The 12,041-nt window shown below is 42.0% G+C and overlaps 1 protein-coding gene across 4 annotated transcripts in view; it reads right to left on the bottom strand.

Moving 5' to 3' along the window:
* Window positions 1-5,911, bottom strand: part of LOC115223689 — a 112,795-nt gene extending 106,884 nt beyond the window's left edge. For all 4 annotated transcript variants that reach the window (XR_005003527.1, XR_005003526.1, XR_005003528.1 and 1 more), the window contains exon 1: window positions 2,494-5,911. Coding sequence is in view for 1 of the 4 variants with exons in the window: in XM_029794362.2 (XP_029650222.1) it covers window positions 2,494-4,899 (2,406 nt within the window). In the remaining 3 variants the exon portion in view is untranslated. The remainder of the gene's footprint in view (window positions 1-2,493) is intronic.
* Window positions 5,912-12,041: the final 6,130 nt, after the last annotated feature.

Here is a 12,041-nt window from a genome sequence, read left to right as displayed (position 1 = left end):
TCCCATCAGGGTCAACTCAGAGTTGTGCCTTATCCTCTATTTTTAACTTGTTTCAGTCAGTGGACTGCGGCCATGCTGGGCACCACCGTGAAGAGTTTAGTCAAACAAATTGACATATTGACATCTTTTGTTTTGTTTTTTTTAATTCTGGTATTTACTTTATCAGTCTCTTTTGCTGAACTGGTAAGTTACAAGGACATAAACAAACCAACACCAGTTGTTAAAAGAAGGCGGGGAGAGGGGGGAGACAAACACAACATAAACACATAGGAGAAAATAATAATTGCTTCTGATTTAGTCACAGGTCAGTTATTTCGAGGGGAGGGGGACCAGTAGATTACATTAAATCCAGTGCTATATGGGTACTTTATTTTATCATGCCTGGGGGGGATGAAAGGCATAGTTGACCTCAGCAGGATTTGAACTCAGAACATATAAAGCCAGAATGAAAACTGCAAGGTACTTTTACCAATGCACCACGATTCCTGCCAGACTGCTTGCTCTCTGAATCATGCTTTGTACTAAGGGCACAAGGCCTGGAATTTTAGGAGAAGGGCCCAGTTGATTACATCGACCCCAATATTTGACAGGTATTACTTTAGTAACCCTGGAAGAATGAAAGGCAAAGTCAACCTCAGTGCAATTTGAACTCAGGACATAAAGACAAACAAAATGCCGCTAAGCATTTTGTCTAGCATGCTAATGATTCTGAGGAATGACCTCAGCAGGTGGAGAGCTGACCAGAAGAGGAAGGGTGCAGGAGTGACGCGCGCGCAGGCAGGGGACGATTGGACCTTTTCAATCGGGGTAGCCGACAGGGCTGGACATGTGAGCGCTTCGACAAGGTAAGGGAAAAGCAGCTGCTATTTTTTAGCGTTCAGGTTGGGCCACGTGGAAGGGTGCATTACCACCGGAGTGGTCTGCGTCAACAAAGAGAAGGTAGGTGTCTTTACTTCAAATCTCCTGCATACACCACAGATTCTGCCAGTTCATTGTCTTAGTAATAATAATAACAGGTTTCAAATTTTGGCACAAGGTTAGAAATTCTGAGGAAGGGACTAAGTTGATTAAATCAACCCCAATGCTCCACTGGTACTTATTTTATCAACCCTGGAGGGATGAAAGGCAATGTCAACCATGGCAGAATTTGAACTCACAACATAATGACATGAAACACCACTAAGCATTTTGCCCAGCCTGGTAATGGTTCTGCCAGCTCACCATCCTAATAATATGTTTCTTTATTGCCCACAAGGGGCTAAACATAGAGGGGACAAACAAGGACAGACAAACGAATTGAAGTCGATTACATCGACCCCAGTGCGTAACTGGTACTTTATTTATCGACCCCAAAAGGATGAAAGGCAAAGTCGACCTCGGCAGAATTTGAACTCAAAACGTAACGGTAGACGAAATACGGCTACGCAATAATGATGATGATGATAATCCTCTCTGCTATAGGCACAAGGCCTGAAATCTGGGGGGGAGGGGATAGTGAATTACATCAACCCCAGTGTGTAACTGGTACTTATTTCATCGACCTCGAAAGGACGAAGGCAAAGTTGACCTCAGTGGCATCTGAATTCAGGATGTAAAGATGGACAAGATGCTGCTTAGTATTTTGCCTGGCATGCTAACGATTCTGCCAGCTTGCTTCTTTAATAATATCAATAATCCATTCTACTATAAGTGCAAAGCCTGAAATTTGGGAGAGGGGGACATTCGATTACATTGATTCCAGTGCTCAACAAGTACTTATTTTATCAACCCCCAAAAGGATAAGAAGCAAAGCCGATCTCAGTGGAATTTGAACTCAGAATGTAAAGACAAACAGACAGCCACTGAGCATTTTGCCCGATATGCTAACAATTCTGCCAGCTCACCACCTTATGCTGCTCTCTTAATATTGATTTTTAATTTAATAAAAAAATTAAAAAAACAACAATTTTGAGGAAATGGATTTCTTGATACCCTAGAGCCCAGTTCTGGACTGATAGTTTATTTTATCCATTCCCCCCAAAAAGATGAAAGGCAAAGTTGTTCTTGGTGAAATTTGAACCTAGAATGCAAACAGGTGAAATAAATACTTTCGCCCATCACTCCAATGATTCTACGGAATAAAAAGAAATTTGTTTCATAAAAATGAAACAGATAAGGTAGATAATTCATAATTTCTATTAGAAATGATTTGCAAATGTGTAAACAAGAAAATATTCTTTTCTATTTTAGGCACAAGGCCTAAAATTTTGGGGGAGGAAGCCAGTTGATTAGATCGACCCCAGTATGCAACTGGTACTTAATTTATCAACCCTGAAAGAATGAAAGGCAAAGTCGACCTTGGTGGAATTTGAACTCAAAAACATGAAGATGGAAGAAATGCCATTTAGCATTTCATCTGAGCTTGCTACCTTGTATTGATAAAAAAATTTAAAATATCAAAAACTCATTTCAAATTGTTTTTAAAATGTTTGAAAATAGAGAAACCCCACTTACCTGGACTTCGTAAAGGGTGTAAACCTTGTTAGCCCTGGGTTCCTTATGTGATTCCGTCTCGACCACCGAGATATTTTGGAAAAGACACCTTTTGTCGGCAGATGGCCCAGAGTCATCCGACTCGCTGTCTGTTTTAGAAGAGGTCTCTGAATTGCCAGGAAGAAATGGAAACGTCCGAATGCTATCCTCGGTTTGACTCAACCTGGGGATCGCAGAGTTTGGCCACAAAGTTTGAAAGGGACTACGTTCAAAAGTGTTCCGCATTCCTGAGGGACTGGAGTCCGAACTTTTCGATCTCATCCCATTTAATTTTTGCTCCTTGCTGCTAGCAGAAGAAACATGGTGTTCATCCAAACCAAATTCGAAAGCTGATTGATTGCTCTCTTTTTCACTACCGGGTGTTTTATCCGATAAAGGAAGAGAGTAAAAACTGTTTCGCTGCTCTAAACGCCTGATGAAGCCATGGTCCGATTTATTATCACAGTTCGATTCTTTATTTACACATTCACCACTCACTTTCTCATTTTCCAAGGAATCCTTTTGATCAGCAGGTTTCGCTACAGAAAAACTCTTACTGAAGTCTGTACTTTCATTATCCTCATTATTGTCGTGAGCATCAACATCCTCGTTAGCAGAACACGAAGACCTTTTACTGTTGTTATTTGAAAATGAGGGCTGATCTGTAACCGACTCGTTATCTGACATGGAAGCTTTTCTGCTGTCACTGCCTGAGCCAAAAAATTGTCTATCGCCACCGAAAAGAAAGGGCAACCCACCTAAAGATATCCGACTGCCTTCTCTTGATCGAAAACTGAAGACATTTTCAAAAGTTGAATCACCGGTGGCAGGTTTTTCTTCACCTGATTTCAAATTGTTACCGTTTATCTCCAGAGAATTTTGCATGCATGAATTTTCTTGTTTCTGTTGCTGTTGTTGTGGTATTGGTGTTGGTTGTAGGTGTGATTGTTGTTCTGGTGTTTGTGTTTGTGACTCTTGTATTTCTGGTGTTGTTAGTCGTGACTGTTGTTGACTTTCTTGTGTTTCCACCTGTTGCTGATTAGACAATACCTGTTCAGGATTTAAGAGAGTTTTAGGCTCATCAAAAGATGATGCTTTCTGCTCAAGCTGGATGCTGTTTGGCCGTATTGCTTCCACGATTGTGACGTCCTGTTTTTCAGGAGTCGAACCCTGGACTATAACAGGTGGCAGTGGTAAAGGAGGTGGTGGTGGTGGGGGCGGCGTTTCTTTGCTAGCTGTCTCTTCATCAGTTTTTCTTATTTCAACCAGTTCCTCTTGTTCCTTAGACAGCAGCATGATAATGCTTTCGTGCAAAAAATCCGGGTCTTGAAACATATCAATGAGGGGCATTATAATTTGTAATGTAAAAATTTCAATAAGGATTTTCTTCAAAGAATCTACGTTCTTGAAATCCGCTGGCAATATATCTAAGCAGTCAATCAAGAGTTCAATGAGTGCCCGGACATGGTCAAAAGATGCTTCAGTGCCCTTTGATGCGGGATGCAGGGAATACTTTTGGTCAAATACATCTTCTACAGATCCTGGTAGCTTTTTCTTCTGTGAAAGTTTATCACTTGACATTGCATAACACATCTGGATCTTGTAAGTAGCAAACGAGGTCTGGTATTTCATCAAATGTTCACGGCACATTGTGATGGCCCCTGTACATGCAGACAACCGGTTGACAGTACGTGCTCGTCGACACAACTCTAACAGGATTTCCAGAATTTCATCATGGATGTCAACAACTATAGTGGAATCGGAACAGACCACTTTGTACCAAGACTGAACGTAATCTCTTGTAATTAAATTGACAAACTTTTCGATCTCACAGTTAATTACTTCGCAATAAGGAACATGAGAGTCGGATGTGTGGGGAGACTGATCGTCACTAGATTTCGAAGAATCCAAGCGATTCCGTTGTTTGGGTTTAATTCGCTGCGAAGTGTCGTCCAACCAACTGCTGGATGTGGGCAGAGATGGCGACGGCGATGGAGACATCGAGTCGTGTTGAACATTGTCTACCGCCCACCCATTAGTCGCAGACACCTGTTTTTTACCGTCGTTGCTTTTATATTCCTTAAAGGTGATAATGGTCATGACAAGCTGAAGAAATAATGTCCGAAGCTTGTACGATAAAGTTGTTTTCGCCAAGAGAAATTTGGTAAAAGGGGTAAGGTCCCACAGCTGTTGACTACGGTTGACATGAAAACAGATCACCATGGCTGGAATGATGCCCACTATATAGGAAATTAAAGGTTTCCATTCATTGTAAAATACGCCCAAAAATAGGAAAAAACCGGTCCATGCCATCAGGGCGTAGCCGGTGAAAAACTGATTGAGGTACGCCAAACAGCGATATTGCCATTTCGTATGTTTCATCCACATGTTGTTGGTGCGCCAGAATTGTAGTATTTTCCTTCTTTTTCTTCTGCTGCTGCTATTATCGATACTAACGTGACTGTTGTTACTACTACTACTACTACTACTTCTACTACTAGTTGTGTTACGACAGTTGTAGCCGTTGCAGTTATTGTTGTTGTTGATGATGTTGGTGGTGGTGGTGGTGGTAGTGGAATAGGTGAGAGTGGCGGCGGCGGCGGCGGTGATGTTTTTGTTGTTGTTGTTGTTAATGGTGATGTTGACGTCGTTGGCTGCACAACGGGCAGAAATAGATAGGAAGAGACGAAGAAGAAGAAGAAGAAGAAGAAGAAGAAGGATAGGTGGGAAGACGACAACAGCAAATATCGAAGTCTATAAAGTGCAGCAACAATGCTTCTTGACGACGAGGACCACAGGAACGAAGACGAAGACGATACACAGGGCCTGTTTTTTCGACCAGTGCAGCTCCCACCACCACAACAAAAACTCGTTCCAGTCGTAGGAGTAGAGCAGAGGAAAGGATAGAGAACCGCGGAGAATGTCCCGGGTTCGATTACGTGGTGGTTACAGGTGTTAAAAGAGGAAGGAGGAAAAGAAGCGGTACGGGTGGAAGGAACATTGGACGCAATGGGCTGGTCTGCTGCTACTGACGGCATCACGAATGACAGAAACAACACATTTACATAGAATAGACATAAATCGGAACATTAATGGGGGAGGAGAAGAGAGAGAGAGAGAAACAAAAAAACAGGGCAAAATATCAAAAGCAGAGATTATACAGAAACATGGGGAATATATTATATCAAATAATAAGCAAGTAAACGGTGATACCATCGACGACTAGCGAAGCAAACGAACGATGTAGATGATGATGAAGAAGAAGAAGGCGTAGACTGTCCTGCCAGCACAGAGAGAGTGAGTGAGTGAGAAAGATATATAGGTGTCTGTGTGTATTATTATTTTTTTTTTTCAAGTCCGCCACAAACGATTCGGTTCAGCCATATTGTTGTTATGGAGTGTGAGGAGTCGGTCATGTGACCTGCCGCCGCTGCTGCTGCTGCTGCTGCTTATGACAGACTTTAATACTGATGACAGTGGTGGCGGTGATATTGATGATACGATATGGTGATGGTAATGCTGATGATAGTGATGGCAATATTAATTATAACAAGGCGGTGGTGGTGGTGGTGGTGGTGGTTGTGGTGCTGGTGGTGCTGGTGGTGGTGGTGGTGGTGTGGTGGCGGTGGCGGTGGTGGTGGTTTTGGTGGTGGTGGTGGTGGCGGTGATATTGATGATACGATATGGTGATGGTAATGCTGATGATAATGCTGATGATAGTGATGGCAATATTAATTATAACAAGGCGGTGGTGGTGGTGGTGGTGGTGGTTGTGGTGCTGGTGGTGCTGGTGGTGGTGGTGGTGGTGGTGGTGGCGGTGGTGGTGGTGGTTTTGGTGGTGGTGGTGGTGGCGGTGATATTGATGATACGATATGGTGATGGTAATGCTGATGATAATGCTGATGATAGTGATGGCAATATTAATTATAACAAGGCGGTGGTGGTGGCGGTGGTGATGGTGGCGGTGGTTGTGGTGCTGGTGGTGGTGGTGGTGGTGATAATGCTGATGATAGTGATGGCAATATTAATTATAACGACAACGCGGTGGCGGTGACGGTGGTGGTGGTGATGACTGTAGTGACGATGGTGGTGGTGGTGGTGGTGGTGGTGATAACGTCGTTAACGATAACGATGAGTGTATAATGCTGATGGTAATAATAATATTAATAATGATTATAATGATGGTGGTGGTGGTGTGGTGGTGGTGGTGGTGGTGGTGGTGGTGGTGGTGGTGGTGGTGGGTGGTGGTGGTGGTGGTGATGGTGGTGATGGTGGTGGTGATGTGGTGATCGTGGTGGTGGTGGTGGTATCGCCGATATTGATTACAACTATGATAGTAATGCCGATGATAATGATAATAATAATAATAATAATTAGGGCGATAGTAGTGGCGGCGGCGGTGGCGGCGGATACGCACCTCCCACGTGACTTGTCGGTGTTAATCGAACAGTGGCGAAACATTTGAACGGCCAAGTGTTAGTATAATCCTTAAGTTTGGCCTACAAAAAGTCGTAAATCAGTCAGCTTTGACAGATCGCTTTTAACAAACACACACACGCACACACATACACTGGGGGTACACAACAGGTTGTTGATTAGCCTAATTGTAAAACCCTGGGGGAGCTAGACCTTTGATCAACGGCGTTCCAACCATGCCGATCCTGGTACTTTGGGGGGGGGGAAGTATCTTCTGCTATAAGCCCCAGGCCGATCAAAGCCTTGTGAGTGGATTTAGTAGACGGAAACTGAAAGAAGCGCGTCGTATATGCGTGTGTCCAACCACTGCTTGACGGCAGGTGCTGGTTTGTTTACGTCCCCTAACTTACCGGTCCGGCAAAAGAAGCCGAAAGAATAAGTACCAGGTTTAATAAATTATTACTTTTGGGGGTAGATTTGTTCGATTTCACACTTCAGAGACTGTGGCCGCAGTCCAATGGATGAAACAAGTGAAAGATAGATGATATGTCCGCGCGCGTCCACACATACACACACACGACGGGCTTCTTTCAGTTTCCTTCTACCAAATAAACTCACAAGGTTTTGATCGGCCCAGGGCTTTTGTAGAAGACACACAACGTGCCTATAATAAAATAAAATACATATTTTATTAATTTATTTATTCATTTATTTACTTTAATGCTTTTTTGGGGGGCCGACAGTTACTATATACTCACACCTCTCTTCATGTCTTAATAACTGCCAACTTAATTATGAAATTACTTTCGCTTGTTTCAGCCAGAGGTTGTAGACCTCGCAAGAGGACTACATATTTTAAACGTGAAACTTAATGTATTTCCTCGTCTATAATGTAAGAAATGAATGCCCCCCCACCACTGGGTCGAAGTTTCATGTTGGTGCTGACGAAGAGAAAGACAGTAACATTATTATTATTATACGCATGTGAAAAAAAATAAACGTGATAAAAATATATGAATTGATTTTTTTTAGGTACAAAAGTGGGCGTTGTATTGTACTCAAAAAGTGCGGTATTTTTCCCAGAAATTCATACAAAACGAATCAAATAACGGCTCGGAATTTCAGCGTAAAGTAACAAGATATGATATAAAACAGTCCTGCCTTAAGACACTGACAAGCTAGGTACTTCCCTGGTGTTCCCCATGGGTTTGGGTACTCTAGAGATAATCTCGCTGTTAATAGATAAAAATAGGTGTTCTGGTGCAGTATTTCTCCCGGTGGCTTATAAATTCTACGAGGGCCCAGGTTATAAGGGCATTGATACAGATTAATGCCCCATATCCACCGACTTTATTTCTTCATAACTTTCTGAAAACTGCAATTTTTTTTTAATGAACTTTTGCAGAGATATGTTTTCGAGAGTGTTGATAACATTTATACTTTTTTACTGGTTGCAGTCATTTGACTGCGGCCATGCTGGAGCACCGCCTTTAGTCGAGGAAATCAACCCCAGGACTTATTCTTTGTAAACCTATCTATCTATCTATCGATCTATCTTTCTTTCTTTATTTCTATCTATCTCTCTATCTATCTTTCACATATACACAATCTATCTTTCTCTCTCTCTCTCTTTCTCTCTCTCTCTCTCTCTCTCTCTATCTATCTATCTATCTATCTTTCACACAATCACAATCTTTCTCTCTCTCTCTCTCTCTCTCTCTCTCTTTCTTTCTCTTACACACACACACACACACACACGTACACACAACATCGGGCAGGAACGAATTTTCTAAGCGGCTTTTACGCTATCCCCATTACACCAAATCTGGTCGCTCACAAAACCCCGACTGGCCTACCAACCAGAAAGCATACCAGACGACACCTAAGCAAAGCGCCGTGCAGTAGAATTGAACTCAAAACCACGCAGTTTGCGAGGCTTCAAAGCGTTAAGATTACCGTACCGTAGAATGAGAGAATGACAAGAATGTCAGTTGTTATTTATTTATTTAGTCAAGAATGTTATTACGGTGTTGTTTAACCTCAGGTCAATTTCGATCGAGCAGACCTTTCATTAATCTTCGGTCTTTCCCTTGTTTCAGTCATTTGACTGCGGCCATGCTGGAGCACCGCCCTGAAGAGTTAATTCGGACAAATCGTCCCTAGGGCTTATTTATTATTAAGGCTGGTACAGGAAATCCTTCGGTATTTGTACACGACGTCATTCACCCACACGACCTTTTGCCTCATGATAGCCGTATTTCGTCTGCCGTTACGTTCTGAGTTCAAATTCCGCCGAGGTCGACTTTGCCCTTTCATCCCTTTCAGGGTCGATAAATTAAGTACCAGTTACGCACTGGGGTCGATGTAATCGACTTAATCCGTTTGTCTGTCCTTGTTTGTCCTCTCTGTGTTTAGCCCCTTGTGGGTAGTAAAGAAATAGATATGACGTCGTTTTACTCATACCGACACTCCAGAGACCAATACCGAAGAATCGCCCATAGTATTTTATTCAATGGTCTCTTTTTTGTCGAACCGCGAAAAGGGGAGGTAAACAAACCAACATCGGTTGTCAACACACACACACACACACACACAGACACACACACACACACACATACACACACACACACACACACGACGGGCTTCTTCCAATTTCTGTCTACGAAATCCTCCCGCAAGGAATCGGTCAACCAGGGGCCACGAAACCATGTGTTTAGGAAGCTAATTTCTGAGCACACAGCCATGATAAAAGGTTTTTCCCACACGTAACTATCTCATCTTCTTTTAGGTATATCTAATAGGATTAACATATCCATTGTTTCTTCCCCTTTTTAAAGACAGTAAAGTGATATTTGAGAGAGAAAGAGAGAGATTTGGCTGTGGTTTCTAGTGGGTCGAACTTCCACCTAGGTGGGGGTTTTCCTCCGCTGACTCGTCGTAAAGGAATGTCGGAGCTGACGAAACTTTTAATCGTATTAGGAACATCGATTAATCAAGGCGTGTGTGTGTGTGCGTAATGTCAGATATCGAGGGCGAGGCGGGGGAAAGAAGAGAGAGAGCGAGAGAGAGAGGGAGATAGAGCGAGAGACACACACAGGGAGAAGGAGAGAGACACACACAGGGAGAGGGAGAGAGACGCACACATAGGGAGAGGGAGAGAAAGAGACACACACACAGGGAGAGGGACACACACACAGAGGGAGAGAGAGAAAGAGACAGACAGACACACAGAGAGAGACAGAAACACGGAGTGAGAGAGAGAGAGACAAGAGAAATGAGAGAAAGCAAGAAAGAACAAAAACCTTTAAGAGAGAGAGAGAGAGGAATAGCAGAATAGTCAGTCGAACGTTCGTTTTTTTGTTTTATTTCTTTTTTTATATTATGACTGATTCTTCGTATCGCATGAATGAATGAATGAATGAGGAATACTGGAATAGTTAACACTGTAGTGAACATGAATGGACGAATAAAAAAAAAAATATGAGAAGCATGTTTGTTATATAAATAAATCAATGAGCGAAGTAAAATGAATGAAGAAAGAAAAGGGACAGAGGAAAAGAAAAAGGGAGAAGAGCAGAAAGGCGACCGTAAATGCCTCGTATAACGTGTAATAATAATAAGCTTTATTATTCCTCGGAAAGAAGCGGAAATATATTTTATATTCTGAACGTGTTTGTTTTTTATTCTTTCGTTCTTTTCCTCTCCTCCTATCTTTCGTTGTTGCTTTCCATTTTGATTCAAAACATTTCATTCGTTAATTAATCGTTCTTTATTTCGCTTCTTTTATTCTTCCATTCTTTCTTTGGTGGTTATTTCGTTTATTCTTTCATACTTCGTTGACGGTTCTTTCTTTCTTTCTTTCTTTCTTTCTTTCTTTCTATCGAGTTGTTTTGGTTTTACTCTTTTACTCTTTTTACTTGTTTCAGTCATTTTGACTGCGGCCGGCCATGCTGGAGCACCGCCTTTTTTAGTCGAGCAAATCGACCCCGGGACTTTATTCTTTTGTAAGCCCAGTACTTATTCTATCGGTCTCTTTTTGCCGAACCGCTAAGTGACGGTGACATAAACACACCAACATCGGTTGCCAAGCAATGCTAGGGGGACAAACATAGACACACAAACACATACACACACATACATATATATATATATATACATATATACGACAGGCTTCTTTCAGTTTCCGTCTACCAAATCCACTCACAAGGCATTGGTCGGCCCGAGGCTATAGTAGAAGACACTTGCCCAAGATGCCACGCAGTGGGACTGAACCTGGAACCATGTGGTTGGTAAGCAAGAATTTTTTTTTCTTTCTAAATATGCAGAAAAATACGTACATCATGATTTGAACAATAATTTCAAAACGTTTCTGTAGTTACGGTTAGGGTTAGGGTTTTAGGGTTAGGGTTAGGGTTAGGGTTAGTGTTAGTGTTGGGAAAAAAGTCAAAATTGAAGAATTGGGGTTGGGGATGTAACAATGCCAATTTTTGCCAAATTTGTGGGTGGAATCTTCGTATCCGAAAATGGGGTTTTTGGCAAAAAAAATTTTCAATAAACAAATTTGGGAGAAATGGTGGGGGAATGGGCTGAAGTCTTTCCAGCAAATCGACTCCAGTACTTATTTTTAAAACCTGATACCTATTCTATTGATATTCATTGCTGAACTGCTAAGTTACGAGGATGTAAACAAATCATTACTGATTGTCACGTGGTGGAGATTCACACACACACACACACACACACACACACACACACACACCACACACATACACACACACACACACATACACACACACACACACACACATACACACACACACACACACACATTCAAGGTGGTGCCCCAGCATGGCCGCAGTCTAATAACTGGAACGAGTAAAAGATATATACAGGGTTAGCCAAAAGTCACGCGACGGTAAATAAAAATTCCATAAATACTTAATATTCAATTTTATTCATTCATTCCAATTATGAATGTTTCATAATTGAATACTGTGAGTTAAAATTACCGTTTTTTGTTGTTTTTTTTTCTCTTTTTTTCAACAAAAAACCAGTACTGTTGGGTTGGTGCGGCTTTTTTCCAACAAAATTATTCGACAAAAACAATAACAATA

The sequence above is a fragment of the Octopus sinensis genome, linkage group LG23 (assembly GCF_006345805.1).
Source record: "Octopus sinensis linkage group LG23, ASM634580v1, whole genome shotgun sequence".
In the NCBI taxonomy this organism is placed as follows: Eukaryota; Metazoa; Mollusca; class Cephalopoda; order Octopoda; family Octopodidae; genus Octopus; species Octopus sinensis.
The sequence above is the reverse complement of the archived record's forward strand: the minus strand, read 5'-3'. Positions and strand labels throughout refer to the sequence as shown.